The sequence below is a fragment of the Rhinoraja longicauda genome, chromosome 16, assembly GCF_053455715.1.
Source record: "Rhinoraja longicauda isolate Sanriku21f chromosome 16, sRhiLon1.1, whole genome shotgun sequence".
In the NCBI taxonomy this organism is placed as follows: domain Eukaryota; kingdom Metazoa; phylum Chordata; class Chondrichthyes; order Rajiformes; family Arhynchobatidae; genus Rhinoraja; species Rhinoraja longicauda.
This window is the reverse complement of record NC_135968.1, coordinates 2,750,008-2,768,532: the sequence shown is the minus strand read 5'-3', so window position 1 is coordinate 2,768,532 and position 18,525 is coordinate 2,750,008. Positions and strand designations below refer to the sequence as shown.

Here is an 18,525-nt window from a genome sequence, read left to right as displayed (position 1 = left end):
GCTGCACTGTAAGGAGTTTGTACGTTCTCCCCGTGACCTGCGTGGGTTTTCTCCGAGATCTTCGGTTTCCTCCCACACTCCAAAGACGTACAGGTATGTAGGTTAATTGGCTGGGTAAATGTAAAATGTAAAAATTGCCCCTAGTGGGTGTAGGATAGTGTTAATGTACGGGGATCGCTGGGCGGCACGGACTTGGAGGGCCGAAAAGGCCTGTTTCCGGCTGTATATATATATGATATGATATGATGATATGATAAGACAAGGGGGATGTTGTGATATTGCTGGGACTACTTTGTGTATCCAAGAACTACTTTGTATGGCTGTGTCTATAAGTGATGGGTGTGATTAGGCGGTCACTCTGGATGCAGGTGGCCATGGAATAAACAGCCTGGAGTTGAGCTCCAGCATTGTAACCTTTTATACACGTGTACTTGTGGTCCGTCCAGAGTCACTAAAGGTACAACAGGTACCGGACCACGAAGTACAACAGCCTTGAGGCAGCAGTTTGACTGCCTGTCCGCGGGGGAAGAATGAGGAGGAGATAAGACTTTTCTTTGCCTTCCATCACAGTGAGGGTGTGCCTGGAGGAATCACTGTGATGGTTGTCCGTGTTAAATTGTAATTGTGTGTCTTGTGTGTTTACTGTCAACCATTCACTGTTTATTGTTTATTGTCAACCATTTATGCCGGACCCTGACGTGAGAGGACGCTGGCGCTGTTTGTTCACTGCTTCTCCGTCTGGATAAATCTTTTGTTTATTTACGTTTTATTTACTCTGTAAAGCGTCTTTGAGTTTCCAGAGAAGCGCTATATAAATTAAATATTATTATTATTATTATTAGAGATACAGCGCGGAAACAAGCCCTTTCGGCCCACCGGGTCCACGCCGACCAGCGATCCCCGCACACTAACACGATCCTGCACCCACTAGTGACAATTAAAAAAAAACATTTACCAAGTCAATCAACCTACAGACCCGCACGTCTTTGGAGTGTGGGAGGAAACCGAAGATCTCGGAGAAAACCCACGCAGGTCACGGGGAGAACGTACAAACTCCGTACAGACAGCACCCGTAATCGGGATTGAACCCGGGTCTCCGGCGCTGCATTCGCTGTAAGGCAGCAACTCTACCGCTGCGCCACCGTGCCGCCCACCGTTCTGTCCTAGGTCTCCTCCATTGTTAGATTGTCAGAAAGCTAATGGCATGTTGGCCTTCATGACAAGAGGAGTTGAGTTCAGGAGCAAAGAGGTCCTTCTGCGGTTGTACAGGACCCTAGTGAGACCGCACCTGGAGTACTATGTGCAGTTTTGGTCTCCAAATTTGAGGAAGGATATTCTTGCTATTGAGGGCGTGCAGCGTAGGTTCACCAGGTTAATTCCTGGAATGGCGGGACTGTCGTACGTTGAAAGACTGGAGCGACTAGACTTGTATACGTTGGAATTTAGAAGGATGAGAGGGGATCTTATTGAAACTTCTAATATTATTAAGGGATTGGACACATTAGAGGCAGGAAACATGTTCCCAATGTTGGGGGAGTCCAGAACCAGGGGCCACAGTTTAAGAATAAAGGGTAGGCCATTTAGAACGGAGATGAGGAAAAACTTTTTCAGTCAGAGAGTTGTGAATCTGTGGAATTCTCTGCCTCAGAAGGCAGTGGAGGCCAATTCTCTGAATGCTTTCAAGAGATAGCTAGATAGAGCTCTTAAGGATAGTGGAGTCAGGGGGTATGGGGAGAAGGCAGGAACGGGGTACTGATTGAGAATGAGCAGCCATGATCGCATTGAATGGCGGTGCTGGCTCGAAGGGCCGAATGGCCTACTCCTACACCTATTGTCTATTGTGGGTCACGTCCGTGTGAACGTCCTCGTCCATCGATCGGCGCCATCATCAACTGCCGCATCGACCTCTCCACTAACGCTGCCCGGTCCTCTGGACTGAAAGTAGAGTGTGGGGTGGGGTGGGGTGGGTGAAGAGGGATTGCCAGTGGCAAAGCCTCCGCGTCCATCAGCTGTGGTTTCATGTGGTTTCAAGAAGGGTCTCGACCCGAAACGTCAGCCATTCCTTCTCTCCAGAGATGCTGCCTGTCCCGCTGGGTTACTCCAGCATTTTGTGGTCTCTCTTGACTGAATCTTTAAATCTCCTCCCAACTTTCCACTTCTCCCTGTGAACCTCTTCTGCCCCCTGGTGTTCATCATCTGAACACCAAGATCAGAAGGGGCAGCTCCGTGACTTCCGGCTGCACCTCACTCCCACCGTCCTCATCTTTGGACGTCCTGTGCGTAGGGGGGGAGGGTAGGGTTTGAAGATGTCCTGGTTGGGTTGCTCCTGGGCCTGGCCAAGCTGACCGTCCGTGAGTCAGGGCGCCAGGGGGAAGATGGCTCTGCCCGCGCCGTGCGTCCTGCCCCTGTTCCGCGGGGTTACGTCCGCGCCCGGGTGGTGTCAGAGGGGGACTACGCGCTGCCCACGGGCACACTGGGGGATTTCCGGGACCGTTGGGCACCGCGGTGGGGGGGGGTTGAATGCATCCAGGATTGTAACATAGTTGTACAGTAGTTCATTTCGTATATTTGTTTGTCGTGCAATTATGGTGGTCGGTTCGGGTTTATTTTATTAGACAATAGGTGCAGGAGGAGGCCATTCGGCCCTTTGAGCCAGCACCGCCATTCAATGTGATCATGGCTGATCATTCTCAATCAGTACCCCATTCCTGCCTTCTCCCCATACCCCCTGACTCCACTATCCTTAAGAACTCTATCTAGCTCTCTCTTGAATGCATTCAAAGAATTGGCCTCCACTGCCTTCTGAGGCAGTGAATTCCACAGATTCACAACTCTCTGACTGAAAAAGTTTTTCCTCATCTCCGTTCTAAATGGCCTACCCCTTATTCTTAAACTGTGGCCCCTGGTTCTGGACTCCCCCAACATTGGGAACATGTTTCCTGCCTCTAATATGTCCAACCCCTTAATAATCTTATATGTTTCGATATGATCCCCTCTCATCCTTCTAAATTCAAGTGTATACAAGCCTAGCCGCTCCAGTCTTTCAACATACGACAGTCCTGCCATTCTGGGAATTAACCTAGTAAACCTACGCTGCACGCCCTCAATAGCAAGAATATCCTTCCTTTTATGTCTACCTTCTTATACAACTGTGGGAGGCGCATTCCCAATCTCGTTGTACCTCTGGGTACAATGACAATAAAGATATATTGTATTGTATTGTATTGTATTGTATTGTAACGTGACCTCCTAACTTTTATACCTAATTCTCTGACTGAGGAAGGCCAATGTACCAAGTGGACCAGTAAACCTACACAGCACCCCCTGAATAGCAAGAATACCCTTCCTCAAATTTGGAGACCAAAGCTGCACACAGTACTCCAGGTGAGGTCTCACTAGGGCCCTGTACAACTGCAGAAGGACCTCTTTGCTCCTGTACTCAACTCCTCTTGTTATGAAGGCCAACATTCCATTGGCTTTCTTCACTGCCTGCTGTACCTGCATGCTTCCTTTCAGTGACTGATGCACTAGGACACCCAGCTCTCATTGTACGTCCCCTTTTCCTAACTTGACACCATTCAGATAATAATCTGCCTTCTTATTCTTAAATATTATTTTTTAATAATTGAATAATTTTTGTGATAGGAAACAAGGTGTTCAACATTCCCAGCCTGGGTGGAATTAAACAAACACTCTACCGTTGCCATTTACGAGGATGTTGCCAGAACTCGAGGGGCTGAGCTAAAGGGAGAGGATGGGCAGGCTAGGACTTTATTCCCTGGACTATCAGTCCCAGAGAACGATCCCAGGAATGAGTGGGTTAACATATGATGAGCGTTTGTCAGCACTGGGCCTGTGCTCACTGGAGTTTAGAAGGATGAGGGGGGTCCTCATTGAAACTTACAGAATATTGAAAGGCCTGGATAGAGTGGATGTGGAGAGGATGTTTCCACTAGTGGGAGAGTCTAGGACCATTGAAAGATAGAAAATAGGTGCAGGAGTAGGCCATTCGGCCCTTCGAGCCTGCACCGCCATTCAACATGATCATGGCTGATCATCCAACTCAGTATCCCGTACCTGCCTTCTCTCCATACCCCCTGATCCCTTTAGCCACAAGGGCCACATCTAACTCCCTCTTAAATATAGCCAATGAACTGGCCTCAACTACCTTCTGTGGCAAAGAATTCCACAGATTTACCACTCTCTGTGTGAAAAATATAGATTGTAGCCTCAGAATAAAAGGAGAATAATATAATATATTCCTTTATTCATCCCACACCGGGGATATTTGGTGTTACAGCAAAGTGGATAGCAAGAGAACAAGAGAGAATTAATTATAAATAAAAGATAGATAAATTGTCATCAGTTTTCTGTGTGTTCTTAGCTGTTATTGTTGACTCGTCTGCTGGGACCAGTGCTGGTTGTGCAGTCTCACAGCAGCGGGAAGGAAGGACCTCCTATGTCTCTCCTTCACGCACTTGGGGTGAAGGAGTCTGTCACCGAAGGAGCTACTCAGTGCAGTGACAGTGTCCTGCATGGGGTGGGAGTCGTTGTCCAGCAGCGATGTTAACTTTGCCATCATCCTCCTCCCTCCCACCGCCTGCACTGAGTCGAGGGGGCAACCCAGGACAGAGCTGGCCTTCCTGACCAGCTTGTCGAGTCTCTTCCCCTCCGCCGCTGAGATGCTGCTGCTCCAGCAGACCACTCCGTAGAAAATGGCCGATGCAACCAGCACTCCAAAGGACCTGAGTCTCCTTAGCAGATAACGTCTGCTCTGGCCCTTCGGTGTTTTCAGTCCAGTCCAGTTTATTGTTGAGGTAAAACACCCAGGTACCTATAAGAATCCACCCTCTTGATGTCAATTCCCTGGATGTTCACCGGTGTCGGGGGGACCTGGCTGTGCCTGCGGAAATCTACCACCATCTCCCTGGTTTTGCCCGCGTTGATCCGGAGGCCGTTCCGCTGGCACCAGTCCACAAACTCCTTGATCAGTTCTCTGTACGCCCTGTCCTCGTCGCCGGTGATGGGGCCGACGATGGCAGAGTCATATCATATCATATATATACAGCGCGGAAACAGGCCTTTTCGGCCCACCAAGTCCGCGCCGCCCAGCGATCCCCGTACATTAACACTATCCTACACCCACTAGGGACAATTTTTCCATTTACCCAGCCAATTAACCTACATACCTGTACGTCTTTGGAGTTGTCAGAGATCTTCTGTAGATAGGAGTCTGCAGAGCGGGGCCTGAATTCCGCAGTGTGCAGGGTGAACAAGAATGGCGCTAGCACTGTTCCCTGCGGAAGCCCCGTGCCCAGGATGTACCCTTAGAACGGAGATGAGGAGGAGTTTCTTTAGTCAGAGGGTGGTGAATCTGTGGGATTCTTTGACAAGTCAGTGGATATTTTTAAGGCGGAGATTAGACAATAGGTGCAGGAGTAGGCCATTCGGTCCCTCGTGCCAGCACCGCCATTCTCAATCAGTACCCCGTTCCTGCCTTCTCCCCATACCCCCTGACTCCGCTATCCTTAAGAGCTCTATCTAGCTCTCTCTTGAATGCAATCAGAGAATTGGCCTCCACAGCCTTCTGAGGCAGAGAATATGAGTAGGATTCACAACTCTGACTGACAAGCTTTTCCTCATCTCCGTTCTAAATGGCGTACCCCTTATTTTTAAACTGTGGCCCCTTGTTCTGGACTCCCCCAACATTGGGAACATGTTTCCTCCCTCTAACGTTTCCAACCCCTTAATAATCTTATATGTTTCGATAAGATCCCCGACGTCACCCATTCCTTCTCTCCTGAGATGCTGCCTGACCTGCTGAGTTACTCCAGCATTTTGTGAATAAATACCTTCGATGTGTACATATGTATATATGAGGGTATGTGAATATGTACACACACTGTACTTTTTTTCTCGTTTATCATTTTGTTTAGTGTGCTATGTTTACATATTCTGTTGTGCTGCTGTAGGTAAGAATTTCAACGTAAATTGGAGGAACAGCACCTCATATTTCGCTTGGCAGGTCAGGCAGCATCTAGGAGAGAAGGAATGGGTGACGAGACCCTTCCCCCGACATCAGTCTGAAGAAGGGTCTCGACCCGAAACGTCACCCATTCCTTCTCTCCTGAGATGCTGCCTGACCTGCTGAGTTACTCCAGCATTTTGTGATACCTTCGATTTGCACCAGCATCTGCAGTTATTTTCCTACTCATATTTTGCCTGGGCAGCTTACAGCCAGTGGTATGAATATCGTTTTCTCAAACTTCAAGTGACCCCAGCATTCCTCCCCCACTATCCCTCCCCCACCCAAGTCGCACCAGCTTCTCGTTTCCCCTCCAACAAACAGCTAACAATACACAATAAGCTGGAGGAACTCAGCTGGACAGGCAGCATCTCTGGAGAGAAGGAATGGGTGACGTTTCGGGTCGAGAACCTACCAGCATCGGCAGTTCCTTCCTAAACAGCTAACAATGGCCTGTTTCCTTTATCATCGTTACATGTTTGCATATCTTTCATTCATTGTTCTTTATCTTCCTGGACCATTGTCTATATCTCTCGTTTCCCTCTCTCCTGACTCTCAGTCTGAAGAAGGGCCTCGACCCGAAACGTCACCCAGTCCTTCTCTCCAGAGATGCTGCCTGTCAATAGACAATAGATGCAGGAGGAGGCCATTCAGCCCTTCGAGCTAGCACCGCCATTCAATGTGATCATGGCTGATCATTCCCAATCAGTACCCCGTTCCTGCCTTCTCCCCATACCCCCTGACTCCGCTATCTTTAAGAGCTCTATCCAGCTCTCTCTTGAATGCATTCAGAGAATTGGCCAACACTGCCTTCTGAGGCAGAGAATTCCACAGATTCACAACTCTCTGACTGAAAAAGTTTTTCCCCATCTCAGTTCTAAATGGCCTACCCCTTATTCTTAAACTGTGTCCCCTTGTTCTGGACTCCCCCAACATTGGGAACATGTTTCCTGCCTCTAACGTGTCCAACCCCTTAATAATCTTATACGTTTTGATAAGATCTCCTCTCATCCTTCTAAATTCCTGTGTATACAAGCCTAGTCGCTCCAGTCTTTCAACATATGACAGTCCCGCCATTCCGGGAATTAACCTAGTAAACCTACGCAGCACCCCCTCAATAGCAAGAATATCCTTCCTCAAATTTGGAGGTCAAAACTGCACACAAAACTGTCCCGCTGAGTTACTCCAGCTTTTTGTGTCTTATCTTCAGTAAAATAATTTTATTGTTCTAAACACTCTCATGATCCTTGAGATACAGCTTTGGAAATAGGCCCTTTAGCTCACCGACTAGGATGCAGGAGATCTATTTTCCTCCTGGGATGAATAAAGTTCGATTGTATCGTGTCGTAGGGTGTGAGTGGTACGGATGCAGTGGAATCTTCCTGTGCTTTGTTTCCACAACTGCCCCCCACCCTCCCTTCCCCATTCTGGCCGATCGCAGTCACTCCCAGGAAACAGGCAGACGAGGGGGTGGGTGAGTGGGGTGCTTTATTTGGAGGGGTTGGTGGTGGGGGGAGGGGCCTTGGTTCGGGCACCTTTGGGCTGGAGTTGAGACGCCCGCTCTTCTTCCCGCTGCCTGTGGAGGGCGCTCTGCTGCCCTTCCCACCGCTCCATCCCCCGCTGCAGCTCATTTGTCAGCATCAGGACCCGTCCCTGTGGGGAGGAGGCGGAGTTAGAGAGGGAGGCAGGGTTAGAGAGGGGGGAAGGGCGGGGATAGCGAGGGGGAGAGGCAGGGTTAGAGAGAGAGGGCACAGTTAAAGAGAGGGGGGTTAGAAAGAGAGGGCACGAAGTTAAAGAGAGGGGGTTAGAGAGAGGGGTGGAGTTAGAGGGAGTGAGGGGCGGGGTTAGTGGGAGAAGGGGTGGAGTTAGAGAGAGAGGGGTGGAGTTAGAGAGGGGTTGAGTTAGAGAGAGAGGCGGAGTTTAGAGAGAGAGAGGAGGGGCGGGGTTATAGGGAGAAGGGGTGGAGTTAGAGAGGGGTGGGGTTAGAGAGAGAGGGGGCGGGGTTTAGAGCGAGAGGGGAGGGGTGGGGTTTGAGAGGGAGGGGTGTGGGTAGAGAGAAGGAGGGGCGGGGTTAGAGAGAGGGAAGGCGGGGTTAGAGAGAGGGAGGGGTGGGGTTAGAGAGAGGGAGGGGCGGGGTTAGAGAGAGGGAAGGCGGGGTTAGATGGAGAGGTGGTTAGAGAGAGGGCGGAGTTAACTTGTGAGGGGTTGGATTAGAGAGAGAGGGGCGGAGTTACAATGAGGGCATGGAGTTAGATTGGGAGGTGTGGAGTTAGAGAGGGGCGGAGTTAGAGGGAGAGGAGGTGGAGTTAGATAGGGGGAGGGGCGGGGATAGAGGGATGGGTGGAGAGAGAGAGTGGGCGGAGTTAGACATGGGCGGAGTTAGAGAGGGGGCAGGGTTAGAGAAGGAGGAGCGGAGTGTGAGAGAGGGGCGGAGTTAGAGGGGGCACGGTTAGAAATGCAGGGGGTGAGTTAGAGAGGGGTGGGGTTAGAGAGGGAGGGGTCAATGGGGGCGGAGTCAAATGGAGGTGGTGGGGCGGGGGTCAGAGGGCGGAGTCACTGAGAGAGGGATGTGAACGGAGGGAGGGAGGTGGTCAGGGGAAGGGGGCAGATTGGAGGCGTAGTTGGGGGAGGTGGATTGAAGAAGGGTGGGGGGGGTCAGATTAGGGAGTGGGAGACAGAGGGACAGGAGGGAGAGGGAGGGTGGGGGGGGAGAGGATGGGAATGAGATGGGGTGCATAGAAAGGGTAGAAAGAGAGAGATGGGAGATGGGGGAGGGATTGAGGGGGGAGAGGGAAGGTGGGAGCGAGAGGTAAAGAGGGTGGGGGAGAGGGAAGGTTCGGCACAGAGGGACGGTGGGAGGGAGAGAGCGGGGACGGTCGGGGGAGTGGATGGGGACAGGGAGGGAGGCCGGGAGAGTGGGGAGGGTTGAGTGAGGGGAGGGGACGCTGAGAGGATCAGGGGAGGGTTGAGGGTGAGTGAGGGAGAGGGTGTGTAGAGGGTTGTTTGAGGGGGGGAGCGACGTGAAGTGGTTACCTACCGCTTTGAGGGCCGCCTCTTGCCTCCGCCTCTGCTGACCTTTCATTGGTGGTGCTGCTCGTCCATCTGTGGGGGGGAAGGGAGGGAGGGGGGGTAGGGGAGAGAGGGGAGGGGAGGAAGGAGAGAAATAGTTTAGAGATACAGTGCAGGAACAGGCCCTTCGGCCCACCGAGTCTGTGCCGACCAGCGATCCCCGCACACCAACACACTACCCTACACACACTCGGGACAATTTATATATTTTTTAATACGAAGCCAATTAACCCACAAACCTGCACAACTTTGGTTCTTCTGCAGTTGTACAGGGCCCTGGTGAGACCGCACCTGGAGTACTGTGTGCAGTTTTGGTCTCCAAATTTGATGAAGGATATTCTTGCTATTGAGGGGGTGCAGCGTAGGTTTACTAGGTTAATTCCCGGAATGGCGGGACTGTCACTTGTTGAAAGACTGGAGCGACTAGGCTTGTATACACTGGAATTTAGAAGGATGAGAGGAGATCTTATCGAAACGTATAAGATTATTAAGGGGTTGGACACGTTAGAGGCAGGAAACATGTTCCCAATGTTGGGGGAGTCCAGAACAAGGGGCCACAGTTTAAGAATAAGGAGTAGGCCATTTAGAACTGAGATGAGGAAAAACCTTTTCAGTCAGAGAGTTGTAAATCTGTGGAATTCTCTGCCTCAGAAGGCAGTGGAGGCCAATTCTCTGAATGCATTCAAGAGAGAGCTAGATAGAGCTCTTATGGATAGCGGAGTCAGGGGGTATGGGGAGAAGGCAGGAACGGGGTACTGATTGAGAACGATCACCCATGATCACATTGAATGGCGGTGCTGGCTCGAAGAGCCGAATGGCCTCCTCCTGCACCTATTGTCTATTATCTATTGAAACCGGAGCATCCGGAGAAAACCCACGCAGGTCACGGGGAGAACGTACAAACTCCGTACAGACAGCGCCCGCAACAGGCTTGTGAGTGAGGTAAAAAAGAAAGAGGAAAAGGTATCGAGCGCTTGCTTGAGTCGTACAACGGGGGTCAAAAAAATGGGACAATCTTTGAAAATTTACACACAAAATGACCAGTTTCAAGGCTCTTTCAGTGCATTTCAAGGTTAAAACAGACATTGCAAAATAACGTGAATATGTCACTGTACACTAATAACATTTTGAAGTAAATTTGCACATTAATTGATAATCACAAAAAGGTGGTTATCTGTTTTTCTGCTGTTAACCCCATCTTAATTTATTTAGTTTTACAATCTTGCACTTAAATTTAATATTTGCTCATTACAGTTCCACCACTGATTTTCTGGCACTCTTGGTTCCATAGCTTTGCTGGTTTATCCAGCAGGCCACGGAAGTCGCTCGGCGATGGGGGATAGACGTGCTGGCTCCAGCTGGGCTGGAGTTCCAGGGCCCCGGCCGCAGGTTGCAAATTCAACCCGCCGATCGGCCCTTGGAAGTCCCGATGAGGTCGAGATTGGCTGCCTTGCCCAGCCAAGGTGCCACATTTTCGGGGAGACTTCGGGTTGAACCCGGGTCTCTGGCGCCGTGAGGCAGCTGCTCTACCGCTGCGCCAACGCGCTGCCCAAGTCGCTGGGTAGGTTCCTGCTCCCGGGGTAGGGGTGTGTAGGGCTTGAGGGGGTGGAGGGGCGAGGGGGTGTGAGGCCGCCATGTGGGGATGCTACAAGATGAGGGTCCCGATCCTGCCCCCCCTCACCTGCAAACGACCAATCCGGTTGATCCGTCATCGGCCCGTACTCAGTGCCGCTCCTCGATAGGCCGTGCCTGGGGAGAGAGGGAAGGAACGGGGAGAGTTAGCCTGGGGTAGCAGCGAGGTGATCGGCAGCCGAGGGTACAGTTTACTTTATTGTCACATGTACCGAGGTTCATAAGGGATAGGAGAAGAATTAGGCCATTCGGCCCATCAAGCATACTCCGCCATTCAATCATGGCTGATCCATCTCTCCCTCCTAACCCCATTCTCCTGCCTTCTCCCCATAACCTCTGACACCTGTACTAATCACGAATCCATCTATCTCTGCCTTACATATATCCACTGACTTGGCCTCCAAAGCCTTCTGTGGCAGAGAATTCCACAGATACACCACCCTCTGACGAAAGAAAATTCTCCTCATCTCCTTCCTAAAAGAACGTCCTTTAATTCTGAGGCTGTGACCTCTAGTCCTAGACTCTCCCACCATTGCAAACATCCTCTCCACATCCACTCTATCCAAGCCTTTCACTATTCTGTATGTTTCAATGAGGTCCCCCCTCATTCTTCTAAACTCCACCATTGTCAAGTTTGCAGACGACACAACGGTGATCGGGCTGATCACCAACGGTGATGAAACAAACTACAGAGCGGAGGTGCAGAACCTGGCGGACTGGTGCTCTGATAACAACCTGTCCCTAAATACCACCAAGACCAAGGAGCTGATCATCAACTTCCTTAGGCCACACAACAGGGATCCTTATCAATGGGGTCAGTGTGGAGAGAGTGTCCAGCTTCAGGTTTCTGGGCCCTCACATTTCGGAGGACCTAACATGGTCCACTAACACTGCTGCGCTGGTCAAGAAGGCACAGCAACGATTGTTCTACCTAAGAACACTGAAAAAGTCTGGTCTACCCCAACAGCTGCTGACGACCTTCTACCGCTGCACCATAGAGAGCATCCTAACACATGGAAGGTATTTATTCACAAAATGCTGGAGTAACTCAGTAGGTCAGGCAGCATTTCACGAGAGAAGGAATGGGCGACGTTTCGGGTCGAGACCCTTCTTCAGACTGATGTCAGAGGGGGCGGGATATAGGTAGAGACAGGAAGACAGTGGGAGATCTGGGAAGGGGGAGGGGAAGAGAGGGACAGAGGAACTATCTACAGTTGGAGAGGTCAATGTTCATACCACTGGGCTGCAAGCTGCCCAGGCGAAATATGAGGTGCTGTTCCTCCAATTTCCGGTGGGCCTTTCTATGGCACTGGAGGAGGCCCATGACAGAAAGGTCAGACTGGGAATGGGAGGGGGAGTTGAAGTGCTCAGCCACCGGGAGATTAGATTGGTTAACGCGGACCGAGCGCAGGTGTTGAGCGAAGCGATCGCCGAGCCTGCGTTTGGTTTCGCCGATGTAAATAAGTTGACATCTGGAGCAGCGGATGCAATAGATGAGGTTGGAGGAGGTGCAGGTGAACCTCTGTGTCACCTGGAAAGACTATTTGGGTCCTTGAATGGAGTTGAGGGGAGAGGTAAAGGGACAGGTGTTGCATCTCCTGCGGTTGCAGGGGAAAGTGCCCGGGGATGGGGTGGTTTGGGTAGGAAGGGACGAGTGGACCAGGGAGTTACGGAGGGAACACATGGCATCCCTGTGTGGTACCTCAGCTGCACGGAGGCAGAGGAAAGCTCTTCAGCGGGTAGTCCATAGAGCTCAGAAGACTATCGGAACACAGCTACCAGCCTTGGAGGGCATCTATAACACACGATGCCTCAGAAAAGCCACCAGCATTCGCAAAGACTCCTCACACCCCTGCAATAATCTGTTCGGACGTCTACCACCGGGCAGACGATACAAGGCCTTCTACGCCCGCACCTCCAGACTCAGGAACAGCTTCATCCCCAGGGCCTTAGCTGCTGAGCCGGATGGTCACATCGCACAGTGAACCGGCGCAGATCTACTTGCACTTTATTCTGTTTTAAAACTGTTTCTAATTTGTTTCATGGGCTGTTTAAATTAAATGAATACTGATTAGCTACTTAATTTATTGCATCGTATGGGAGGCGCATTCCCAATCTCGTTGTACCCCTGTACAATGACAATAAAGATATATTGTATTGTATTGTATTGTCTGTCCTGCTATTTACTTCTTCAAAGAATTCCAGCTAATTTGTCAAGCAAGACCTCCCCTTCAAAAAGCCATGCCAACTTCAGCCTATTTTATCGCGAACTTCTAAGTACTCCTCAACCTCATCCTTTATAATCTACATACTAAAACTCTCGTTTGTTTGTTTGTTTGTTTGTTCGTTCCTGAACTACAGCCAAAACTATACACAATAGCACGACAACTTTAGGCCCACCTTACTCACCGTCATCCCTCTGGTGCTAATGGAAGAAGTTTCATTGAAATTGGTGTTATATTTTTAAGGTTATTCACATTTTAAAGTTTAAATCTATCTCCTAGGGAGGGAAGGAGGGGGAGGGAGGCGGGGAGGCGGGAGGAGAGGGCGCTGCACCAATGCAGGAGAGGTTTGGGTCCAACGGGTGCACTTGGTCTAGTGGACTAAAATCTTACCAACCACCAAAGTCAGACTATGGTTCTCACTATTCTGCTTTGCTCCCTTCTTGTGCAGCGGGGTAATATTGGCAATTTTCCAATTATCTGGGACCATTCCTGACTCCAGTGATTCTTGAAATAGCACGATCAATGCTTCCACAATCTCCAAAGCCACCTCTTTCAGAACCCTAGGATGCAGTGCATCCAGTCCAGGTGACATCCACCTTCAGCCCTTACAGCTTCCCAACCACCTAGTAATAGCCACTCCTCTAACTTCCACCCCCTGACTCTCTTGAATTTCAGGCACGTTGCTGGTGTCTTCCACTGTGAAGACTGATGCAAAAAAAGTTATTGAACTCCTCTGCCATTTCTTTATTCCCCATTATCACTTCTCCTGCATCATTCTCCAGTGGTCCAATGTCCACTCTCACCTCTTTCTTGCTCTTTACATAACTGAAGAAACTCTGTTGGTCATAAGTGATAGGAGTAGAATTAGGCCATTTGGCCCATCAAGTCTGCTCCGCCATTCAATCATGGCTGATTCATCAGTCCCTCTGAACCCCATTCTCCTGCCTTCTCCCCATAACCTCTGACACCTGTACTAATCAAAAATCTATCTAGCTCTTCCTTAAAAGTATCCACTGATCTTATAGAGGTGTATATCATCTTTTGAGGTGTGAAAAATCATGAGACGAATAGATGCACAGAATTTCTTGCCCAGAGTAGGGGAATCGAGGACCTGAGGACATCGGTTCAAGGCGAAGGGGAAACCATTTAATAGGAACCTGAGGGGTAACTTTCTCACACAAATGGTGGTAGTTGTATGGAACAAGCTGCCAGAGGAGGTAATTGAAGCTGGGACTATCCCAACGTTTAAGAAACAGTTAGACAGGTACATGGATAGGACAAGTTTGGAGTGATTGGGACCAAACGCAGGCAGGTGGGACTAGTGTAGCTGGGACATGTTGGCCGGTGTGGACAAGGTGGGCCGAAGAATGTGAGGGAATGATGGAGTGAGGGAGAGAGAGAGAGGGGGGTAGGGAGAGAGAGGGAAGGGGGGGAGAGAGGGAGGGAGATGGGGAAAGGAGGGAGGGGGGGAGAGAGAGAGCTAGGGAGGGGAAGAGAGGGAGTTGGAGAGAGGGAGGTGGAGGGAGGGAGAGGGGGAGGGAGAAAGGCAGGGAGTGGGGAGAGAGGGAGGTGGAGGGAGGGTGACCGTCTGTGCACGACATACTCACTTGAGCCTCCACAAACTCCCGGCCTGACACACGGATCCACTGGTGAAGGATCTCAGCCCCAGCTTGAGGGGGGTACAGAGGGATCGCCACATTCCTGGGGTCAGAGAGACAGGTTACCTCAGTGACACGGCGCCCCCCGACTCCTCTGCCACCCCCTCTGAACTCCGGAGCCCGTGACCCCTGACCTGGTGACCCCAAACACACGACCCCTCACCCCCAGCCCTCTCGTGAGCCTTCAACTCTGCGCGTGACCCTGATTTCCAACGCAAGGGACCCGTGACCCATCGCCCCTCCAGATGACCCCAACATGGGACCCTGTGACCTTTCCCCCCCAGTGACGCCCCTCATCGGCAAGACAAGGGATCCGCTAACCCTTTACCCCTCCATGACCCCACTTCACCTGCACATGAGCCCCAATTACCTTTCACCCCCCCCCCACATGACCTTGGTGACCCCACTTGACCACGACATGAAGCCCAATGACCTTTCATCCCCGAGGAGACCTTGGTGACCCCAATTGATTACACGAAGCCCAATGACCTTTCACCCCCCGGTGATCCCACCTGCCTAATACATGAAGCCCCAATGACCTTTCACCCCACTTGACCTCTAAATGAGCCTCAATGACCTTTCACCCCACATGACCCTGGTGACCCCACTTGACCTACAAATGTGCCCCAACGACCTTTAACCCCCCCTCCCCCGACCTTGTTGACCCACGACCTCAACATGAAGCCCAATGACCTCTCACCCCCTCCCCTAAGGACCCTGGTGACCCCCAATTGACCTGTAAATGAGCCTCAATAATCCACCCCTGGCCAAAGATGCCCCCGCGTCTCCTCCCTTTCACCCCCCGTCACGTGCGGGGGGGCTGCGCCGCGGTCCCGTCTCCCCCGTCACCTCCAAAGGTACTAGAGGAGCAAGATGGACCACTCCGTCGAAATCGCCTGCGCTGAAGTGTCGTCCGTAATGGGGTCCGTAACGGCCGCCATTTTAGTAAGCAACCCCCCGCCGTCCGCTCTGCCTCTCGCAGTGTGATCAGTGTTTTGGGGGAACAGTTTGTGTGATGACGCCATTAAAGTGCAGAATATATCTCATCTATCATTTTTTGTTCTTTTTCTATTTAAATGTTTCTGTGAGTTTCTGCTTACTAAAATGGCGCCGCGACCTACTGCGTTTCTTTAGGGTCGAGTGGTCCATCGTGCTCCTCTAGTATCTCTGCCCCCCCCGTCACCCCCTCGGAGCCTCGCGCTCACCTGCCGCCCCTGCCGCCGCCACCACCGCGCGCCGCTCCTCCCCTTCCCCCTCCCCCTCCCCCTCCCGGGGCCGCGCCCGCGCAGTGCGGGGCCCGGCCACAGGCGGCCACGGCGCAGGCGCGGAGGAGGGGAGATTGAGGGGGAGAGGGAGAGATAGAGAGAGAGAGGGGGGGAGAGGGACAGAAGGAGAGGGAGAGGGGGAAGGGAGAGAGACAGAGAGAGAGAGAGAGGGAAAGAGAGAAGGGGAGAGAGAGAGAGGAAAAGAGAGGGGGAGTGAGGGAGGGAGAGAGAGGGAGAGAAAAAGGGGGAGAGAGAGGGAGGGAGGCAGGAGAGAGAGGGAGGGGGGAGGGGGAGGGGGGAGAGGGATGGAGGGGGAGAGGGATGGAGGGGGGGAGGGATGGAGGGGGAGAGGGATGGAGGGGGGGGGAGGGATGGAGGGGGGGGGAGGGATGGAGGGGGGGGGAGGGATGGAGGGGGAGAGGGATGGAGGGGGAGAGGGATGGAGGGGGAGAGGGATGGAGGGGGAGAGGGATGGAGGGGGAGAGGGATGGAGGGGGAGAGGGATGGAGGGGGAGAGGGATGGAGGGGGAGAGGGATGGAGGGGGGGAGGGATGGAGGGGAGCAGAGAGAAGGAGAGGGGAGGGGAAAAGAGGGAGAGCAAGAACATTGAGGAGAGGATAATAGAGTGAATGGAGGGGAATTAAGGATGAATGGTAGAGGGGATAGGTAGAGGGAATGGAGGAGGGAGTTGAAGAGGTATGGAGAGACGGGAATGGAGTGAAGGGGTCAGAAGCATTTGATGAGGGTCGGTGAGAGGAGTTAGAGGGAGAAGGGGAGAGAGAATAGAGAGGGGATAGAGAGAATGATGGAGGATTAAGGGAGGGAGAGATATGATGGAGGGGTCGCAGAGGTGAGGAGAGGGGGTGTAGGGGCTGGAGGGGAGGGGGTCACAGAGACGGGGAGAGGGGTCACAGTAGGGGCTGGAGGGGCTTAGAAGTGAGAGGGGGGGTGACAAACGGGGAAAAAATAGTATTTGTTTATTATTGTTTCATGGACCGAGACACGGTGAAAACCCTTACATGTGAACTACCCAGTTAAATCAGACCGTGCGTGAGTGCAATGAAATCATACGTAAGTACAAGTCTTAGTATAAAAAGAGAAATGAAACATAGAGTGTTGAATGCAATGATTTTGTGCACCCTCATCCTCTTGCGCTTTAATGAATAGAGTCCCAGCCTGCTCAACCTCTCCCTGTAGCTCACACCCTCTAGTCATGGGATAGGGGAAGAATTGGGCCATTCAGCCCATCAATGTGAACTACCCAAGGGGACGTACAAGAACTACGTATAAGATTATTAAGGGGTTGGACACGTTAGAGGCAGGAAACATGTTCCCAATGTTGGGGGAGTCCAGAACAAGGGGCCATAGTTTAAGAATAAGGGGTAGGCCATTTAGAACTGAGATGAGGAAAAGCCTTTTCAGTCAGAGAGTTGTGAATCTGTGGAAATCTCTGCCTCAGAAGGCAGTGGAGGCCAATTCTCTGAATGCATTCAAGAGAGAGCTAGATAGAGCTCTTAAGGATAGCGGAGTCAGGGGGTATGGGGAGAAGGCAGGAACGGGGTACTGATTGAGAATGATCAGCCATGATCACATTGAATGGCGGTGCTGGCTCGAAGGGCCGAATGGCCTCCTCCTGCACCTATTGTCTATTGTCTCTATCAATCATGGCTAGTCTATCTCTCCCTCCTAACCCAATTCTCCTGCCTTCTCCACATGAGACTCTGACACTTGTACTAATCAAGAATCTATCTCCGCCTTAAAAATATCCACTGACGGCCTCCACAGCCTTCTGTGGCAAAGAATTCCACAGATTCACCACCCTCCGGCTAAAGAAATTTCTTCCCATCTCCTTCCTAAAAGAACGTCCCTTAATTCTGAGGCTGTGACCTCTCGTCCTAGACTCTCCCACTGGTGGAAACATCCTCTCCACATTCACTCTATCCAAGCCTTTCACTATTCTGCATGTTTCAATGAGGACCCCACTCATTTTTCTAAACTCCAGCGAGTACAGGCCCAGTGCCGACAAACGCTCATCATACGTTAACCCACTCATTCCCAGGATCATTCTTGTAAACCTCCTCTGGACCTTCTCCAGAGCCAGCACGTCCTTCCTCAGATATGGGGCCCATATTTGCTCACAGTACTCCAATTCTACATGGATAGAAACATAGAAAACAGATGCAGGGGAGGCCATTCGGCCCTTCGAGCCAGCACCACCATTCACCGTGATCGTGGCTGATCATCCACAATCAGTAACCCGTGCCTGCCTTCTCCCCATATCTCTTGATTCCGCTAGCCCCTAGAGATCTACCTAACTCTCTTTTAAATTCATCCAGTGAACTGCCTTCTGTGGCTGAGAATTCCACAAATTCACAACTCTCTGGGTGAAAACGTTTTTCTCATCTCAGTTTTAAATGGACTCCCTTTATTCTTAGACTGTGGCCCCTGGTTCTGGACTTCCCTAAAATTGGGAAAGTATTTCCTGCATCTAGCTTGTCCAGACCTTTTATAATTTTATACGTCTCTATAAGATCCCCCCTCATCCTTCTAAATTCCAGTGAATACAAGCCCAGCCTTTGCAATCTTTCCTCATATGACAGTCCCGCCATCCCCGGGATTAACCTCGTGAACCTACACCGCACTGCCTCAAT

General features: G+C 51.3%; 2 protein-coding genes across 4 annotated transcripts in view; one reads left to right on the top strand and one right to left on the bottom strand.

The window, feature by feature from the left end:
* Nucleotides 1-7,435: 7,435 nt before the first annotated feature.
* mrpl52 (mitochondrial ribosomal protein L52) lies at nt 7,436-15,801 on the bottom strand. Of its 3 annotated transcripts, none has more exons than XM_078413001.1 (5): nt 15,710-15,801; nt 14,559-14,652; nt 10,776-10,843; nt 9,063-9,127; nt 7,436-7,678 (listed from the first exon to the last, which is right to left on the bottom strand). In XM_078413001.1, exons 1-5 carry the CDS (start codon nt 15,756-15,758, stop codon nt 7,514-7,516), a joined length of 441 nt encoding a protein of 146 aa, XP_078269127.1. In that variant the 5' UTR covers nt 15,759-15,801; the 3' UTR covers nt 7,436-7,513. The 3 variants fall into 3 exon arrangements, with proteins under 3 accessions (XP_078269127.1, XP_078269128.1, XP_078269129.1); XM_078413002.1 differs by having other exon boundaries at nt 7,440-7,678; nt 15,731-15,781; XM_078413003.1 differs by lacking the exon at nt 15,710-15,801 and adding an exon at nt 15,346-15,475 and having other exon boundaries at nt 7,451-7,678.
* A 985-nt stretch (nt 15,802-16,786) lies between these two features.
* LOC144601069 (Y+L amino acid transporter 1-like) overlaps nt 16,787-18,525 on the top strand; it is a 33,872-nt gene continuing 32,133 nt past the window's right edge. Inside the window, exon 1 of the mRNA XM_078412998.1 lies at nt 16,787-16,945. Coding sequence (XP_078269124.1) covers nt 16,934-16,945 — 12 coding nt within the window. The 5' untranslated portion in view covers nt 16,787-16,933. The remainder of the gene's footprint in view (nt 16,946-18,525) is intronic.

Coding starts and splice junctions, on each gene's coding strand:
- mrpl52 (XM_078413001.1), bottom strand. CDS start 15,758: ATGGACCACTCGACCCTAAAGAAACGCAGTAGGTCGCGGCGCCATTTT. Junction 14,653..15,709: donor TAGGTCGCGGCGCCATTTTA/GTAAGCAGAAAC, acceptor CTCTGACCCCAG/GAATGTGGCGATCCCTCTGT. Junction 9,128..10,775: donor ACCGGATTGGTCGTTTGCAG/GTGAGGGGGGGC, acceptor TCCCCCCCACAG/ATGGACGAGCAGCACCACCA.